The sequence below is a fragment of the Ranitomeya imitator genome, chromosome 2, assembly GCF_032444005.1.
Source record: "Ranitomeya imitator isolate aRanImi1 chromosome 2, aRanImi1.pri, whole genome shotgun sequence".
In the NCBI taxonomy this organism is placed as follows: Eukaryota; Metazoa; Chordata; class Amphibia; order Anura; family Dendrobatidae; genus Ranitomeya; species Ranitomeya imitator.
In genome coordinates, this window is record NC_091283.1 from 277401632 (window position 1) to 277421722 (window position 20091).

Below are 20091 nucleotides of genomic sequence, written 5' to 3' on the forward strand. Positions count from 1 at the left end.
CAGGGTGAGTGGGGAAAGATCCTTTTTGAGCTGTGCCTCAAGTTTAGAGATCTGAGTGGAAAGAGCAGCTATTTCTGCTATGCGGATCTTATTGAGGCGAGCTCCATGCGAGATAAGAATGCCCCTCAGTACACTCTTCAGGGCCTCCCATCTTATCGCAGGGGACGTGGGGTCCGAAGCATAGTCTACCACAAAACCTTGTATAGTACGTTTCACCTCTGAGACGCACATCGGATCTCTCAGTAAGTTCTCATTCAATCGCCAGGAAAATTTTTGTTTCGCCGTAGGGTCCAACTTTATTGAGAACTAAATGGGTGCATGATCGGACCTCAATATCGACCCCACCTCCGCCCCCACCCCCAAATCCAGCAGGGAGTGGGATACGAAAAAATAATCAATTCTACTATAAGTTGAATGCACCTGTGAGTAGAAGCTATCATCTCCCGTGCTTGGATGGAGAGCCCTCCACATGTCAACCAGTCGCAGATCACTCATCTGCTTTTTCACCTTTTTAATGGTAGACCAGGAATAAGAGTACTTACCCGTTGACACGTCAATTAGAGGAGTCATCGGAAGGTTAAGGTCGCCCCCAGGGATAATCGGCGAGGCGCCTGCAAATTTCTCCAGGAGCTTTTTGCATGAAAAAACGAATTTCTGCTGGTCCTGGTTAGGAAAATAAACATTTGCCAAGATGAGCTCACGGGATCTCCAGGCCAACTTCAAGAAAATAAACCTCCCCTCCGTATCAATCATCGAGTCAAGAACCTCTGGAAGAAAGGACTTATGGAAACCTATGGATACACCCTTGGACTGGTCCTTGGAAACCGGACCCCCTGGAAGTTCATGTGTGATTCCAGGGTAGGGAACAGGCCAGAGGGTTTCGGATGACACAACAGGGAGGGGAAAAGAAAAAAGAAAGTAAGCAGATTGAAAGAAAAAAATTATAAGAGTTCAGTGTGTGGTGAGTGTACACCTAAAGGAAAAAGTCGCGATGTGGTGGTATATCTAGGATCCACCAGGTACATCTATTTAAGTGAGGAAAAGCCGAGGGTGGGGTCCAACTTTCACCCGCCACCCCCATGACCAGGTAAAACAATAACAAGTAATAAGCAATACTTAAGTCTACAAAATTAACCAATGTCCAACCCCTCCCATATTAATTTTTAAACTCTGACTTCACATTACAAACTATTAGGAGGAAGATTAGACCTTCTAAACTTAACAAGTAGTAGATTAAATCGTTAACTTAGTTGAGAACTAACCGCACTACCAAGCGCGGGCAAACCAGAGACACACCAAATCAGTGGTTTAAACAACCCGTCGGCGCACGTGTGTCGGACAGCAGCTTTGGAAACTGGAGGGAGAACAAGAGAGACCCTTCAAGTTTGACTGGGGGCCGAACCATTCTTCCTGTGATGTTTGCTGAGGGGAGCTTTCAGCCATCTCGGTGGGATGGCAGGGAGCTGTGGGGATCTCGGCCAATCGGGTATTTCAGTCAGTGGTAGTTCGAAAGTTCCCAGAAAAGTGGCTAAGTCACCCAGGTTTCAGAAGATTGCCGATTTCCCGCCTTTGAACGCTATCAGCTGGAACGGAAAACCCCACTTATAAAGAATGTTTTTTTCTTTAAGGAGGGACAAGATTGGTCGCAGGGCTCTTCTTAGCTGTAAAGTCCGCCTGGACAAATCCGAGAGGATCAAGATCTGAGTTCCGTCAAAGGTGATGGAGCCTTTCTGTCTGGCGGCTAGCATAATAGCTTCTTTGACTTTATAATAATGCATTCTACAAATAACGTCTCTGGATCTCGAGTATGATTGCGGCTTAGGTCCAAGGGATCTGTGGATCCGGTCAAATTCTATGGAGCCCGCATCTTTTTCATTTAGGATCTCTAGGAATAGTTTTTGTACTGTAATATCCAGCTCAGATGGGCTTACGGACTCAGGGAGACCCCGTATTCTAATGTTGTTACGTCTGTTACGGTTCTCTAAGTACTCTAGCCCTGTTGCTATATCCTCCAATCTCATATTGTGGTTTGTTATGACTTCTCTGTGGGTTTGTAATTCCTGCAAGATAAGTTCCTGAGCTTTCTCAACATCTTCTACTCTGGAGGTAAACTCTGATTTCAGGACCTGCAGTTCTTTCTTATAAGAGTTTTCATTTCTGCAGGCGAATGATTCTAGATCATTTTTAGTGGGGAGGGATCTGATAAATTTACTAAGGTCTTGAATAGTCAGGTCATCCGGAAGTTCAGAATTATCGTCCCCTTCAAATGTAGCTCTGTCAGGGGAGCTATGGGAAGCCAGAGAATCCTGTGAAGCGGAACATTCCCCCGGAACCTTGGAGGAAGACTGGGATCTGGTGTTTCTTTGCTGGCTTTTTGTAGTTATAAAGCGATCCATTTCGTCGGGCTGGGTTTTTGGATCTAGGGGCTGTCCAATACGCTTTTTGGGTTTGCCCATAAATGTAGACGATTTTTATTATGATATATATGGTCACAGGGGGGGCACACGGAGCAGGAACGGCTACATTATGCAGCGTAGACCCCCATCGGCAGACTCCCCTTCTCTAGTGAGGCTTCCTCCCCATGAGTGGAGATGGCCTTAGGCCTTTCAGGTGCCGAGCAGCTCCTTCGCTGCAATATAACTGTAGGAGATAGGTGAGGTTCCTGGCAAGATGGCGGCGTTTGGCACCAAAAGGGGGGACCAGGGAGAAGGAGGGTATCCCAGGGATCTCTAAAGTCCCACCGACGTTGGGCTCATCCACCCCACCTCAAGACAGTAAAATGTCACGGGCGGCTGAGAGGTGAGGAGTCTCAGGAGGAGCGGAGCGGGGCAGCGTTACAGGTGATCGGGTCCGCAGGCCGTCTACGTCACCACGCTCCTGGATCAAGATGGCCGCCGTGTCTTCCCCAAGCAGCTTCCCCCCACTCCTCCGTCTCTCCCTCACTCACCGGGCCCTCCTCGCGGTGTGCCTTAGCCTTCGGTGCTTCCTCCGGCGCCCTCTCCTGGGCCAGTAGTCCCGCCATCACTCCATCCTCTATATGCTGCTGATCGTCCTCCTCCGGTCCCCGGCCAGAGAGCAGTAATGGCGTCCTGCCTCTGGAGCGTTTCCGCGTCAGCCGGGGCCGGGTCCTGTTGTGAATTCCGTTCTGGAGCTCCCTCCTGTGGTTGCTAATGGTATTTTTGTGAGTTCTGCCCTTGGGCTCCCTCTGGTGGTTTCGAGTGGAACTGCGTTTCGAGTGGAACTGCTGCTCCTTTAGGTAGCTGTAGCAGCTGCCTTCACTAATCGCCTTGCCTGGGTTTGTTATTTAAACCTGCTCTGGGCTTTAGTTCTTGCCTGCTGTCAATGTTCTTGGTTGGATTTGGTTCTCTCCTTGGAATTCTCATATGGCCAGTCCTTGTCTGCAAAAGATAAGTTTTTGCTAGTTTTTGTTTGTCCATTTGTTTGGACTTTATTGCTTTGCAAATATGAATCTTTTTGTCCAGCTTGTCACTATGTCTTATTCAGGCTAGCTGGAAGCTCTGGGAAAGCAGATTTGCCCCTCCACACCGTGAGTCGGTGTGGAGTTCATTTTTGTAAACTCTGCGTGGATTTTGTAGTTTTTTATACTGACCTCACAGTATCCTTTTCTCTCTGTCTATCTAGTTTAGTATTGGCCTCCTTTGCTGAATTCTGATTTCATCTCTGTGTACGTCATTTCCCTCTCCATTCACAGTCAATATTTGTGGGGGGCTATCTTTCCTTTTGGGGGTTTTCTATGAGGCAAGATAGCTTTCTATTTCCTTCTTTAGGGGTAGTTATTTCTTAGGCTGTGAAGAGGTGTCTAGGGAGAGTCAGGAACATCTTACGGCTATTTCTAGTGTTGTTGTTAGGATTAGGGACTGCGGTCAGTAGAGATACCACCTGCTCAGAGCTCGCTCCATGTTGCGTTTTAGCCACCAGGTCATATCAGTGTGGCCTCTTAACCACCAGGTCATAACAGGGTCCCACCAGGTGAGAGACCCTCTCTATAAGAGATGCTTATCTCTGGGAATACCGGGGTCCACGGGGGTCTGTACGGCAATTGATTGGGCTGAAATCCTGATCTTGCTAAGCCTTTTTTGAGTGTAAGAGTACCACAATACATTTTAAAAATATTTGAATGAGGCTCACCACTTGTTGTCTTTCAGTGGTCTATGGATTACCTTCCATACGTTTCCTTGCTTTGCACTTTCTGCAAAGCCTTTATAACTGTAGAAGTACATCAACTACACTCTCAAAATATTTACTTAAAAAAATACAAAATAAATTCTGGATTCAATTATTCAAATACATTTGAACGCGGCTTTTATTACATTACGATGATATATAACTACAGAAAGCGTTGAAAAATATTTCTGGATTTAATTAGTCATCCATATAGTATTTGGTGCATTTGGTGACATTTTGGTGATATATACAACTCTAAAAACACTCTTCATAATTTGTCCGGATTCAATTAGTCATCCATAAAGCATTAGGTGCTTTCTGTTAAATTTCTATGGTATATAAGACTGCAAAGAAAATTCCAAAACTTTTTATGGATTCAATGATTCATTTATAAACTGTAAAACGAGGGTCTAGTAACATTATGTTGGTATGTAACGCTCTAATGAAAAAAAATTGCGGATTCAGTTAGTCCTCCATACAGTTTAACGTGCTTTGTGTAATATTACGGTGTTTTAAAATAAAAATAAAGAAAAAAAAACACTTGGACTGGTGCAATTCCCCAAATATGTTTGCTCCAAAACAGGTTTGCAAATTTGGTTGTTCCAAAACTGACTATTGTGATATATACTGTAGAATTAGGTTTGTATGAAATTTTCTTAGTTAGAAATAATTTTTTTTTAAATGGCCTGCTATAGGTGTACACATTTGGTCCTTTGCTGCTCAGTCCACAGCCGTCACTATTTGTTCCCCTATTTGGAGTCCCCGTGTTATACCAGCAAGTGTCCACTGTTCTCACCCGTGATATTATTAACATGGTGTATTGCCAAGTTTTTAACACTAAGGTTCGGATACGGCTTTAAAGAAGTCTACTACTTGCGAAATAATGCAATTTTATTTAAAAATACAAAATTAAAGGAATAATATGATTGGATAGTATGATTGCATACACATTTGTATATTTTAAGATACAAAGTACATATAAGGATTAAATTCATGTAATGATTAAGTACATATACTCACATCATCCATCACCAAGGGGCTTTTAAACATCATCCGTCTGGAAAATTAGAGAAGCAACACCAAGACAGAGAAACCCTGGAAAATTCACAACACTGCACAGGTGTCCCCACTTATGCAGGTATCACAACACTGTACATGTGTAAGTACAGGTTCACCAGTTTATGCTTCTATCTTAGTCATGTTTCTCTGGCCTTATATAGTGATTTGCACTATGTATAACTTTGGTTTCACTCTGCCCTTCAAGTGGCCAGCTTTCAAGATAAGATGAGACCAAGATATAAGTCATACATCAGACAGTGGGCCATAAACCCGTGGATACATAAAAAGCCCACAAGGGTTAGATAAAACCACCACAGACAGAGGTTAAATAAACCTTGTTTTACAATAACAAACTGAAATGTAAAACTGTTTGTGAACTGAAAGTTCTTTAGACAATAAATAAACCGCTCTCAAGATTGTGTCACAATGAGATTTGTCTGTCTGTAAATGTATGACAAGAACTGCTGCTCTGTAATGGTCTGTATGCATTCAGTATATTTCAATATGGACTCAAAATAGCCATTTTTATATTCACATTACACATGGTTACTGTGATTGTCCACTTAATGACCAACACGTGGACAATCGATTGTGCTCAGGGATGCTACATTTGCTTGACGGCTCTCTGAGTGAATATATGATGCTGAGCCCGAGTCCCACATTGGCATGGTACATGTGCTACCGATACAGAGTATTGCTGGCCCTACTTCTATCAGGATTTCCTCCGCTTCCTACTTCAGTTCCTGCAGCCCCTACTGCTCATCTATCATCTTTGATTTGCTATCTCCGAGCACGTTGTCCACATCAGCCGGAAGCTCTGCAGCACTGTCTTAGCAAAAGTGGAAACAGACTCAGCTGAAGCTAATTTGGCTAGGAGACAAACCGCACACCGCTGCAGAGTTATTGAAAAGAAAAACAGACCACACAGATCTGTGGCTCTATCCGCAAACCCTACAACCTGCTATGGTGGTGTGTCATTATGGGTGTAACCTGGTGGAGATTCTGAAGGTTGGCAAGCTCACACATGTACCATGCTTGTGTAAGGTGACTGAATGAGGTAGTTGTGGGCAAGTTGCTGCCTATGCACACTCTGGCACCTTACAGACAAAATGTGTCCCAGTCCCGGAGTGCTGGTGCGTGTGGGGTGCATCACACTTTATTGTGGCCCAAAGGCCTCCACTGGCTCTATGCTCCCATTTTCCAGAACTTTTGCAGCAAACAATCCAGGGGACACTGAATTTGTTAAATCAGTCAAACTTTTACTTGACAGCTTTTGGTCATTACAATCAGGCATACAGGATAGGGCCCAACGGGTTAAGGTTGTCATGGTTTAATGGGTTCTCGGGTCAGGTAGTTGCAGGGTTAACTCGGATGGCCTCTTTCTGGGTCTGGGAGGCATTTTATAGCCTCACTATGAGGCCAATCTTTGTCGTTTATACTCTGAACATTGGCTGACTGCATCTGACCCTGGTGTGTCTCTGCTTTGTGCATGTACTACTGTCTATTTGTTTGGTTTCTGATCTGGTTCCATCCCAGCTGTGATTCTTGGCTGCCGTTTCTGTACCGTCTATTGTCCATTCTGGTTTACTGATCTCTTGCTACGTCCTGACTATTCTTCTGACTCCCCCTGTATACTGCGCCGACCTCTCTGTGTTTGACTTTGGCTTGTGTGACTACGTGTTTTCCTGTCACCCCTTTTTACATCCCTGGGGTGTCTTCTCCCTTTTGCACTTTACCCCGATGCCACTGCAGCCCCACGCTGTGGGCTCAAACAGCGGTGCTAGGCTGGGCTCCCACCCCTCTAACTTACGGTCACGTGACCGCAGGTCCTGTTTGCCTTCTCTTGAGCGTGCCCAGCTCCTATAAGCACCACTGGTACAGCTCTCATGGCTTGCCAAGGTCACAGGCTGTCCCCAGCACCAGCCATCCAGGCCAACCCCCTGTTCAGCTGCCAGTGAGTGCCCGTCAGGTCACTAGTCCTGACAAAGGTCTTGACCACAGGTATCGGACTTGACCTTAGCCCTAGTTCTCAGTATGGGCAGAGCATCTCTCTCGCGAACTCTGCTAGCACTAGCAATTAGAGCACAAGCAACGCACCCCAATTCCATCACCTCCTGCCTCTGAGAGTTTAAGTCCTTCTTTCCCTGTAGTTCTGTAGGCTTAGAGCACCTAAAGGCCCTGATGTCCATCTCGTGGTTCCCAAGCCTACTGATGGATTCACATGGAAGGATGTTTGACAATGCACTGCCTTGAGTAACTTGCTCACGCTGTCCCCACACTTTATCAAACTGAACTTGACACTTAACTTGGAACTATCCCTCAGATGCTGAAAACCTACACAGAGTTGCCAGAGCTTCTGGTCAAGGTACGTGGCATGAGCGCCCATTTTCACAAGTCAGCTACAGTTACCGCTGCTCTGTCAGTGTTGCAACAGCACATGCAAGTGCCAGCTCATAGACTGGTGTGCGACATGACCATGCATTGGAATGCCACACTGCACATGCTGGCAAGGCTTTGTGAGGAACAGAGACCAGTTGTGAAATACAAGCTCCAACATGCTTGTCGGTATTGTGGTCAAACTCCGCACATAACAACTGAAGAGTGGACATGGATGTCTGACATGTTAGTAGTACTCCAAGACTCTGAGAACTCCCCAAAGATGGTGAGCATGTAATGGCGCCATCATCAGCACAACGATCCCGCTTCTGTGCCTACTTCAACAGTCGCTGCTGACAAACATGAAACTTTGCATGCAGACCATGTGGAGATGGAGGAAGATATGAGACAGGGAACAGGGATATAATACCCAGCCCAACCTCATTAAATCTACTCAGTTCCAATTGGCTAACAATGAGTATGCAGAGGATGAGGAGGAACAGGAACACAGCAGAGGCTAGCACACACGCAAGTTTCCTGCGTGGATGGGCTGAGGAGGGGAAGGAAGAGATTGGAGGAGAAGGGCGTAGTCATCATGGTGGAGACAGGGAAGTGTTGGCTGTAGGAAACTTGGCATATATGGCAGACTTTATAGACTTTATCTACCGCTGCCTTTCCCGTGGCCCTCATGTTATTTTCATTTTTGCCAAAAAAGTACTGGTTGTCAGCTGCATAGAGGAACGAGACAGGGGTGTCTGCTCTCCCCTCTTTTGTTTGCTCTGGCCGTGGAACCGTTGGCCGCCAAAATTCGACAGTCAACCGAGGTTTTAGGGTTTAAATATGGGTCGATAGAAGAGAAGATCGCGCTTTACGCTGACAATATACTGCTATTTCTGGGAGACCCGCATGACTCAATGCTATGCGGCTCATCAAGGGATTTGGCTCTCTATCAGGACTAAAAATAAACTGGAATAAATCAATTTTATTCATGGTGGATGATGTGGGAGGTGAGCTGGGTGATTCTACGGAAGGGGGTAGACTTAAGATTGTTGACCAATTCAAATATCTGGGAATATTAATCTTTTTATTACAAAGTTTATGAACTAGTCTAAGGATATGTCATAGATTGTTATATCCTTAGGCTAGCTCATAAACTTTTTTGCTAGTGAAGCTAGTGTCATGAGGACCATGAAGAAAACCATAGGGTCTTCATTGGGCGATATGGCTAAATCTCCAGTTTTTGGTGTGTGTGGGTTTTTTTTTCTCCTTAACGGTCAAAAATTAACGCATGTAATGAGTTCTTATGTAAATTAAAGATATAGAATTAATACTATGAACAAATAAATAAATAGTATTTTCAGATTTATTTGTTTGTATAAACAGATGAAATGTATGACACTTATTTGTTATACTTTTTAGAAAAACCGTTTTTTTATATAATCACTGAATATATATTGTATTTATGGATAATACAGTAACGAAAGAAAAAAAAAATCCAGCTCACCACAGTAGCAGTCCCAGGAGGCTCGGAGCACGGAAACGCTGTGTCAAAGCGTGAGGAACCAGGAAAAGAGAAAGGAATTCCAGCTCAACGAGGCAGTGAAAAGTAAAAACTAAATACTTTATTCACTTCATATGAGAAGCAGAGGATAAAACATCAGCACAATATAGGTAAAAATACACTATCTACGCGTTTCAGGTGACGCAGCACCCTTAATCATGATATTTGGTATGTAGCCTGTTCAGTTCTTTTTATGTTAGCATCCGGTAGGCACACCGATGCAGTGATTGATTGGGAAGATAATTCGAAGTAAAAACACCTGAAAGTGTGCGTAGATCACAACTCGACCACACGGGACAGAAAAGTTCTCAGAACAGGCAAAAAACACATACAAAAATACTTTGGCTATATATGAGGCAGGAAATACAAAGAACACAAATATATATGATTGCTTAGTCACATAAAAATAAAAACAAAAACAAGAACAAAAAATCTTTGCATAAAGATATCCAAGAATAGCATACATGCAGGATTAACACAATATTGAGTCCTTCCTAAAAAAAAAAAAAAAAAAGGTTGAGAAGACATATCCATATGGAAGACTAGGTGAAATTATTAACGTGCATTTGCCATGATAGTTATTAACAAATGTACTGTAACATATTTAAACAAAAAAAAAAAAAATGTGACAAATTTCATGAATGCTGTGACTAATCCAGAGCCTGTGAAAATAAAATGGTTATTGCACAAAAACGAGAATAAATAAAGGAAATCGCAATTGCTGAATGAGAAACTCATAAGTCGCGGTCAATGCAAGGAATTGCTCCAACACCTAGTAAGGACGGAAGACAAGTCGCTGCACGAAGCAGTGAAACTTTAAAACTAAAGACTGTAATGTATACAAGTGGTAACTGAAATAAATCACAAAAGCAGCAGACCATACAAAGGAAACAAGGTACATAACGAACATATGCACTAAAACGCACAGTGCCGGGCACAGACAAGCCAAATCCAGCACCGATAGTGCGCCGACATTCCACAAAGGTATGGAGGGGAGGTTTGTATATTAAGAGCATTGTAGTTAATAGAAAAGCATGATGTCTCTTCTCCTCTTAAGGCCGTACGGACGGAGAACAAGTCGCTGTATGGAACAGTAAAACTAAGACTTTAGAGGCTGTAATTTATGCAAGTGGTAACTAAAATAAATCACAGAAGCAGCAGACCATGCAGAGGAGACAAAGTACGGCGATCATATGCACTGAACCGCACAGTGCCGAGCACGGACAGTTAATAGAAAAGCATAATGTCTCTTCTCTTGTTAAGACCGTACGGTGTTCTAGTACCTAATTTGAATATCCACCATATTTCCCTATTTCTCAGGGTTACCTCAGTATCTCCTCCTCTGAAAGGTCTGTGTATCTTTTCAATTGCATAAACCCTTAAAGAGTCAAGATTAGATTGATGAAAATTGATGAAATGTTGTGACACTTGCGATATATTTCTATGAATGTTAATATTTTCTACATCATAAATGTGCTCACGAATTCTTGTTTTTAGTGGACGTATGGTAAGGCTACATACCAAATATCATGATTAAGGGTGCTGCGTCACCTGAAACGCGTAGATAGTGTTTTTTTACCTATATTGTGCTGATGTTTTATCCTCTGCTTCTCATATGAAGTGAATAAAGTATTTAGTTTTTACTTTTCACTGCCTCGTTGAGCTGGAATTCCTTTCTATTTATGGATAATGACAGGTACAAATTTTGTCCACATGTATTGTATTTATGCTAATTAATGGTTTTAAGTGTTTTTTTATGTTTTATTATGTATTTTAACTGTTTAAACTTATACACGGATAAGCTAAGGCTATATACTGAAAACCACTAAGCGGCAAATAAGCTAATGAAGAACCACCAGGTCTTGATTAATTAACATAATTGATTATTCAAGTGGACCTGTGTAGACTATATAACTCTAGCGACCTATAAAGCAATATCATACCTGAGGAAGGCTATTTTTAATAAGCATATAGCCGAAACGCGTTGTTCTATATATTGTTTTTTATTTTAAATAAATGACTGAAGATTTGTAATACCCCTGCCTGGTGCCTGTTACCTGGGAGCGCTGAACAGACTGGATGAACTTTTTTTCTGAACTCCCTTCTGAGGTGGAGAGGTATACTAAAATGGTGCTATACCAGAAGTCCAGAAAGAAAAGATGTTGACAAAATTCCCATCAGACGTTAGCAGCAGGGGGCAGTTTGCCCAACCAAGGAGGAAAGGCGAGGGAGACACACACCAGGTACAGCAGATGCAGGGGTACACTGTCAAAGGCCTGGTCTAATTTCATGATGCCCTGCCAGCATCCATGCCCTGATGTCTGGGTATTTTTGACAAGGATGAAAAGTTTTCAAATATGGTCACGCAATACCTGGCTGATAAAACCAGCATACTCCATAATTCCTCTGTAACCTTCAGATGTCAAGTTTTTTATATAAAAAAAACAATTTTGGTTTACTTTAAAATCTAATTTTTTAATAAATACTTTTTAAATTTTGCCTTATATACCAGTTATTATACAGTAATGACATCATGATTAAGGGTGCCCTGTCACCTGAAACGCCGTAGATAGTGTTTTTATTGTATTGTGCTGATGTTTCATCCTCTGCTTCTGATTGAAGTGAATAAAGTATTTAGTTTTTACTTTTCACGCCTCGTTGAGCTGGAATTTTTTCTTCATTATTTTTGCTTGCAATACAGTTTGGTGGCTTTTAATTCGATATTTGGGAAGCAGAGTGAACAAACAGTGGAGCATCACAATCTACTCGTGCATCTTATGAGGTTTTCTATTGGCCTGTGAGCTGTCAATGTCTTGGTAAATCAATATTTTACTTAACTTGCTATTTTTACAGACAGTTTAAGTAGAAAAGTTCAAAAATGTAAGCAAGGATATTTTATTCAAAATTTGTTTGATTTTATTCTTGGCAGATGACTGTACCAGGAGACCAGAGGGACAGCTGACATCTTCAATTTTTAAATCATATGATCTTGAGATTCCACAGGATACAATTAAAGTAAATGCCATTACTCCAGATATACCATCATCCCTTCACAGCGATGATCTCTCATCTGATCCTTTCAAACAGGTCCTGTCTTCTGATTCATTACAGACTATTAAGGAAAATCAAAGTCACAAAATAAGCATTCAAAAAGAAACTGGTCATAAAGCATAAAAATCATTTTCAAGTTTAGAATATGGAGAGAGTTTTCCTTTTGAAAAATCTTTTGTAAAACATCAAAAAATTCACACAGTAGAGAATTACTATTCTTGTTCCAAGTGTGGGAAATGTTTTAATAAGAAATCACATCTGGTTCGTCACCAGAGAACTCACACAGGGAAGAAGCCATTTTCATGTTCAGAATGTGGGAAATGTTTTACAAATACATCACAACGTATCACACATCAGCGAACTCACACAGGGGAGAAGCTTTTTTCATATTCAGAATGTGGGAAATGTTTTACATCTAAATCAGATCTTCTCAAACATCAGAAATTTCACACAGGGGAGAAGCCATTTTCATGTTCAGAATGTGGGAAATATTTTACAACTAAATCATATCTTCTCATACATCAGAGATTTCACACAGGGGAGAAGCCATTTTCATGTTCAGAATGTGGGAAATGTTTTACAATTAAATCAAGTCTTCTCAATCATCAGAGAATTTATACAGGGGAGAAGCCATTTTCATGTTCAGCATGTGGGAAATGTTTTACAGAGAAATCAGCTCTTCTCAAACATCAGAAATGTCACACGGGGAGAAGCCATTTTTATGTTCAAAATGTGGGAAATATTTTACAACTAAATCTTATCTTCTCAAACATCAGAAATTTCACACAGGGGAGAAGCAATGTTCATGTTCAGAATGTGGGAAATGTTTTATGGACAAATCAGGTCTGCTCAAACATCAGAGAATTCACACAGGGGAGAAGCCATTTTCATGCTCAGAATGTGGGAAATATATTACAACTAAATCATATCTTCTCATACATCAGAGATTTCACACAGGGGAGAAGCCATTTTCATGTTCAGAATGTGCGAATTTTTTTACAAATACATCACAACTAACCACACATCAGCAAACTCACACAGGGGAGAACCTTTTTTCATGTTCAGAATGTGGGAAATGTTTTACAGAGAAATCAAGACTTCTCAAACATCATAGAATTCACACAGGGGAGAAGCCATTTTCATGTTCAGAATGTGGGAAATGTTTTACAGAGAAATCAAGTCTTCTCAAACATCATAGAATTCACACAGGGGAGAAGCCATTTTCATGTTCAGAATGTGGGAAATGTTTTACAGTGAAATCAGCTCGTCTCAGACATCAGAAATTTCACACAGGGGAGAAGCCATTTTCATGTTCAGAATGTGGGAAATGTTTTAACCGTAAATCGATTCTTGAAAGACACCAAAGAACTCACACAGGGGAGAGGCCTTTTTCATATTCAGAATGTGGGAAATGTTTTACAGATAAATCCGTTCTTCTCAAACATCAGAGAACTCACACAGGGGAGAAGCCTTTTTCATGCTCAGTATGTGGGAAATGTTTTGTGAAGAAATCATTTCTTCTTGGTCACCAAAGCACCCACAAAGGGGAGAAGACTTTTTCTGTTCAGAATGTGGGAAATGTTTTGTGAAGAAAACATCTCTCCTTAGTCACAATAAAAGTCTCATAGGAGAGAATCCTTTTTTATATTTCCACAGTCATGAATGGCTCAGTATTTGCTCAGGATTTGATGCAGGTAAAATTTGCACCTGAGGTCACTTGCAGGTCATCTGCATCAAATACACATGTAAAAAATGCAGGTGACCATGTGTATTTGATGCGTTTTTTCATTGCATATGTTTTTTGTTTCACTTGGAATAAAGCTAATTGAAAGCTGGCTTCTGGGAAGGAAAAAAAAAGTGATTTCCTGTTTGTAGATATATTGGGATATGTTCCCACAGTCAGTATACACTGCGGGTTCGGCCCTGCATTCATCCGCAATGTCCAACCTGCAGCAACCAGCTATAACAGCATAGTGGATGGGATTTCAAGAAATCCCATGTCCACTAGGCGTGCACCGACTCTCACGGCTCACCCGTAGAGACGGACATGCAGCATGTCTTTCCAGACTGCAGCATGTCCGTTTATGTAGTGGAGACTCTTCGTCTCTGCTGGGTAAATTTCCCATTCACTATCATCAGATGCGGTAAAACCACAACATCTTCCTAGTCACATGCGTATTAATTGCGGGAACGCAGCTTACTTTGCATGTGTACTAATTTATATAATGGTGAATCTTATGACACATACATGAAATACATGACACAGGAAGTGAAGCAAAGTACAAGAGGTCCTTCCCTTTTTAATACATAAATAATTAAAAAAAATGTCCTTGGGTCCTCCTATATTAATTAACCAGCGAGAGTAAAGCAGACTACTGGGACTGTTATTTCAGTCTGGTAAGGATCCAATATCTAAGAATCTTACCAGCCTGATATTACCAGGCTGCAGCAGTCTGCTTACCTTGGATGGTTAGCACAAATAGTGGGATCCCATCCAAAAAAAATGGCGTGGGATCCCCCTATTTTTGTTAACCAGGCAAGGAAAAAGGAGACAGCTGCGGTCTGGTATTCTCAGGCTGGTGAGGCCCATGGATTTAGGCCCTCACCAGCTTAAAAATAGCAGCCAGCAGCCGCCCCACAACTGGCACATCCAAAGATATGCTAATTGAGATACTTCACCCGACTCTTCCCACTTGCCCTGTAGCGGTGGCAAGTGGGGTAATATTTGTGGGGTTTATGTCACCTTTGGATTGTCAGGTGACATTAAGCCCATGGATTAGTAATGGAGAAGCGTCTATAAGACACCTATCCATTACTAGTCCTATAGTTACATGGTAAATATATACACAGCTAGAATAAAATCCTTTATTAATCTTAATTAACCATACTTACTGCATCACCTAATCCCTGAATCCCTCAATCTCCTGCAAGGAAAATAAAATAATAAACCAACACAAATACTTCCTGTCCGCCGTAGTCCATTACTGAGTGTCTCACGATGAGTCCAGCTCTGCTACATCTGGGTGCCTTTGGCTGAATGGTGACATTATGCCACCATCCAGCCTGACATCCAGACACAGCGGAGCTTGTAGATGACCACCGGAGATAACTCGGTCTACGGCAGTAACGTACAAGGCAGTTCTCTCGGTCAGCTGAGCTCATCGCAAGAACTGCAGTGGATGGATCTTCCGGCTGAAGCAAGGTAAGACATTATTTATATTAGTACACATGCGCAGTAAGCTGCGTTTCCACACTTACTACGCATGTGACTATAAAGATAATGCCGTTTTACCGCATGTAATGATAGTCTATGGGAAATTTATGCTGTGGAGACTGAGCGTCTCCGCTACATAAATGGACATGCTGCGGTCTGGAAAGACCCTCCGCATGTTCGCTTACACAGGGCTGCCGCAGGCGTCTCTGAACGCATAGTGGAGATGGGATTTCTTGAAATCCCACCCATTATGCTGTAACATCTGGACGCTGCGGATGAACGCATCATCAAACCCGCAGCGTTTACTGACCGTGGAAACATACCCTCAATGTTGTACATATTTTGCTTGAAAATCAACTCTTAATAAACTTCAGAGCAGTCACACAAGGGAGAAGCTTTTTTATGTTCAGATGTTGGAAATGGTTTAACTGACAACAACCCCTTGTCATTCCTCATGTTTGGCCTCGTTAAAACAAAAACACTCATCTCTTCTGTGCCGGCGCCGTTCCAGCGGTGTCAGGACCCACATTCCCGAGGCTCACTGAGGGTGTTACATCACAGGAGCCCTGCTCCCAATCACTGCCGGCTGTACTGTCCGCGCCTTTGGATGTATTGAATATCAACTGGCAGCCAGGGCGGCGGCTGCTCTCTGACTTCCTCCTGATGTTTGATTTGTCCGAAGGTGGGGGATGGTGACGCCAGTGCTGATTGGGGGCAGGTTTCACATGATGTAACAACCTCACATGAATCCCGGGAACGCAAGTGCCGACACTGCTGGAAAATGCCACAGAGAGAATCCATTACCATACCTGGAGTGTGAAAAATGAATTAATGGAAAATCATATTATATGTTAGTGACAAATTGTACAAAAAGATATAACAGACAGTCTTATTATATTAATCAACATATTTAATCTGATTACGGCAATCTGTGCACTCATGTGAAAATAAACATTATGAAAGATAAGTCCCAAGTCTCCAAGTTCTTTAGTTTTCACCTGAAACTGGAAGGACATTATGGGAACAGATTTTATATTCTTCACTCCAAGGACGTTAATCTGACATATCTCACCATACACAAGTAATAATATTACCCAGCTATCGCCAAGTAAGGACATAATATCCATGTCTTGGTGAATTTTCCAGTCCTCCCATATTTTACAGTATTTATGCAGGACTCTCCTCTTTTGATACGTAGGTGGCGCCCTGTCCAAGTGTGCTGCTATAATTTTCCTGGCTTGATATAATGTTCTTTTTATGTTCGCATCTTTAGCATCCTCTGGTTTGTGTAGGAATCACAACCCTAAACACCGTGATTATGTCGTCTATGACTTGGTCCAGAAATTCCAGATGGAACCACATGACCAAAACATATGCAGCAAATCGGCAGGGCCCGAACCGCATCTTGGACACAAGTCCTCCTCTCTTACCCCAATTTTATGCAGGAATTTGGGAGTCCTGTGTACCCGATGCTGCAGGTCCATCTGTGACAGCCTTTGTGCCTCACTAGTGGACAGCTGGGGAATCGAGGATAATATGTCATCCCACTGCTCATTGTCCCTTACCCCAACATCCTGCTCCCATTTCTCTTTAAAGGGAAGGTGCTGCAATTTTTTTTCTGTATTAATAAGGATTGTTTATATAAACAATTATTTTTACTCCAAAATTATTATTTTTTTTTACTTTAATTTTTTTTAATTATTTTTGCAGCCACTGGGCGCTGCCATTTTGCTTTGCAGGAGTGTAAGAGTCCCAGCACGACACTTGTACTCTGCAAATACGGCTGCCGTGGGCACAGGAGACAGTGGTCACCCGCCGACCCTATACCTAGCATTGAGCTGCTCCCTGCTGTGTTCTGAGCATGGCCCCCGGGCCGTCCACATCACAGCAGAGGGAGGAGACCGGCGCCATTGTTCTGGAGCCCACAGTGTATATGTGAGCTCCACTTTCCCCTATAACCGCTCAGCTCAGTGAGAGCCGCGCTGTTCTAGGAGGGGCCGCTCCATCTGTCTCCCTCACACTGTCAGCGGGCGTTCCCTGTCATCTGCAGCCAGCACACGGGCAGCATCATCTCTCCTGGTGCCCACGATCACTGTAGTGGTAACATCACTGCCACCTCCATAGAGAGGAAGAAGATGGTGCAGAGAGGTAACACAGAGACAGAAGGGGAGGCCTCTGTGCTGCACCTGTGTGATACTGTGCTGAGCCGTGTATCTAATCCTATCCTGAGTGATACTGTCTGCTGAGCAGTGTATCTAATCCTCTCCTGTATGATACTGTGCTGAGCCGTGTATCTAATCCTCTCCTGTGTGATACTGTGCTGAGCCGTGTATCTAATCCTATCCTGTATGATACTGTGCTGAGCCGTGTATCTAATCCTATCCTGTGTGATACTGTGCTGAGCTGTGTATCTAATCCTATCCTGTGTGATACTGTCTGCTGAGCTGTGTATCTAATCCTATCCTGTGTTATACTGTCTGCTGAGCCATGTATCTAATCCTATCCTGTGTGATACTGACTGCTGAGCCGTGTAGCTAATCCTCTCCTGTGTGATACTGACTGCTGAGCCGTATATCTAATCCTCACCTGTGTGATACTGACTGCTGAGCCGTGCATCTAATCCTCACCTGTGTGATACTGTCTGCTGAGCCGTGCATCTAATCCTCACCTGTGTGATACTGTCTGCTGAGCAGTGTATCTAATCCTATCCTGTGTGATACTGTCTGCTGAGCCGTGTATGTAATCCTCTCCTGTGTGATACTGTGCTGAGCCGTGTATCTAATCCTCTCCTGTGTGATACTGACTGCTGAGCCGTGTATCTAATCCTATCCTGTGTGATACTGTGCTGAGCTGTGTATCTAATCCGATCCTGTGTGATACTGTGCTGAGCCGTGTATCTAATCCTATCCTGTGTGATACTGAGCTGAGCCGTGTATCTAATCCGATCCTGTGTGATACTGTCTGATGAGCCGTGTATCTAATCCTATCCTGTGTGATACTGTCTGATGAGCCATGTATCTAATCCTGTCCTGTATCATACTGACTGCTGAGCCGTGAATCTAATACTATCCTGTGTGATACTGACTGCTGAGACGTCTATCTAATCCTATCCTGTGTGATACTGTCTGCTGAGCCATGTATCTAATCCTTACGTGTGATACTGACTGCTGAGCCATGTATCTAATCCGATCCTGCGTGATACGGTCTGCTGAGCTGTGTATCTAATCCTATCCTGTGTGATACTGTCTGTTGAGCTGTGTATCTAATCCTATCCTGTGTGATACTGACTGCTGAGCCATGTATCTAATCATCACGTGTGAAACTGACTGCTGAGCCATGTATCTAATCCTATCCTGTGTGATACGGTCTGCTGAGCCGTGTATCTAATCCTATCCTGTGTGATACTGTCTGCTGAGCCATGTATCTAATCCTATCCTGTGTATTGCTGACTGCTGAGCCGTGAATCTAATACTATCTGGTGTGATACTGACTGCTGAACCGTGTATCTAATCCCATCCTGTGTGATACTGTCTTCTGAGCTGTGTGTCTAATCCCATCCTTTGTGATACTGACTGCTGAGCCGTGTATCTAATCCTATCCTGTGTGATACTAACTGCTGAGCCGTGTATCTAATCTGATCCTGCGTGATACGTTCTGCTGAGCTGTGTACCTAATCCTATGCTGTGTGATACGGTCTGCTGAGCTGTGTATCTAATCCTATCCTGTGTCATACTGTCTGCTGAGCCGTGTATCTAATCCTCTCCTGTGTATTGCTGACAGCTGAGCCGTGTATCTAATCCTGTCCTGTATGATACTGACTGCTGAGCGGTGAATCTAATACTATCCTGTGTGATACTGTGCTGAGCCATGTATCTAATCCTCTCCTGTGTGATACTGTGCTGAGCCGTGTATCTAATCCTCTCCTGTGTGATACTGTGCTGAGCCGTGTATCTAATCCGATCCTGTGTGATACTGTGCTGAGCCGTGTATCTAATCCTATCCTGTATGATACTGTGCTGAGCCGTGTATCTAATCCTCTCCTGTGTGATACTGACTGCTGAGCCGTGTATCTAATCCTATCCTGTATGATACTGTGCTGAGCCATGTATCTAATCCTATCCTGTGTGATACTGTGCTGAGCCGTGTATCTAATCCGATCCTGTGTGATACTGTGCTGAGCCGTGTATCTAATCCTATCCTGTATGATACTGTGCTGAGCCGTGTATCTAATCCTCTCCTGTGTGATACTGACTGCTGAGCCGTGCATCTAATCCTCACCTGTGTGATACTGTCTGCTGAGCCGTGTATCTAATCCTATCCTGTGTGATACTGTGCTGAGCCGTGTATCTAATCCTATCCTGTGTGATCCTGTGCTGAGCCGTGTATCTAATCCTCTCCTGTGTGATACTGTGCTGAGCCGTGTATCTGATCCTGTGCTGAGCCGTGTATCTAATCCTATCCTGTGTGATACTGACTGCTGAGCCATGCATCTAATCCTCACCTGTGTGATACTGTCTGCTGAGCCGTGTATCTAATCCTCTCCTGTGTGATACTGACTGCTGAGCCGTGTAGCTAATCCTCTCCTGTGTGATACTGACTGCTGAGCCGTGTATCTAATCCTATCCTGTGTGATACTGTGCTGAGC

At 43.1% G+C, this 20091-nt stretch overlaps 1 protein-coding gene across 1 annotated transcript; it reads left to right on the forward strand.

Moving 5' to 3' along the window:
* The first annotated feature begins 7714 nt into the window (after nucleotides 1-7714).
* LOC138666406 (oocyte zinc finger protein XlCOF6-like) lies at nucleotides 7715-13821 on the forward strand. Its single transcript, XM_069754631.1, has 5 exons — nucleotides 7715-7906; nucleotides 10679-10688; nucleotides 12111-12341; nucleotides 12435-12964; nucleotides 13009-13821. The coding sequence occupies exons 1-5, from the start codon at nucleotides 7715-7717 to the stop codon at nucleotides 13819-13821; spliced, it is 1776 nt and encodes a 591-aa protein (XP_069610732.1).
* The last annotated feature ends 6270 nt before the right edge of the window (nucleotides 13822-20091 follow it).

Bases quoted from the DNA above. Each gene is read 5' to 3' on its own strand.
- LOC138666406 (XM_069754631.1), top strand. From the start codon at position 7,715: ATGACCATGCATTGGAATGCCACACTGCACATGCTGGCAAGGCTTTGT. The intron at 12,342-12,434 runs GTCATAAAGCAT...AAATTCACACAG, and splicing joins AAGCATTCAAAAAGAAACTG to TAGAGAATTACTATTCTTGT. The intron at 12,965-13,008 runs GTGGGAAATATT...CTCAAACATCAG, and splicing joins GCCATTTTTATGTTCAAAAT to AAATTTCACACAGGGGAGAA.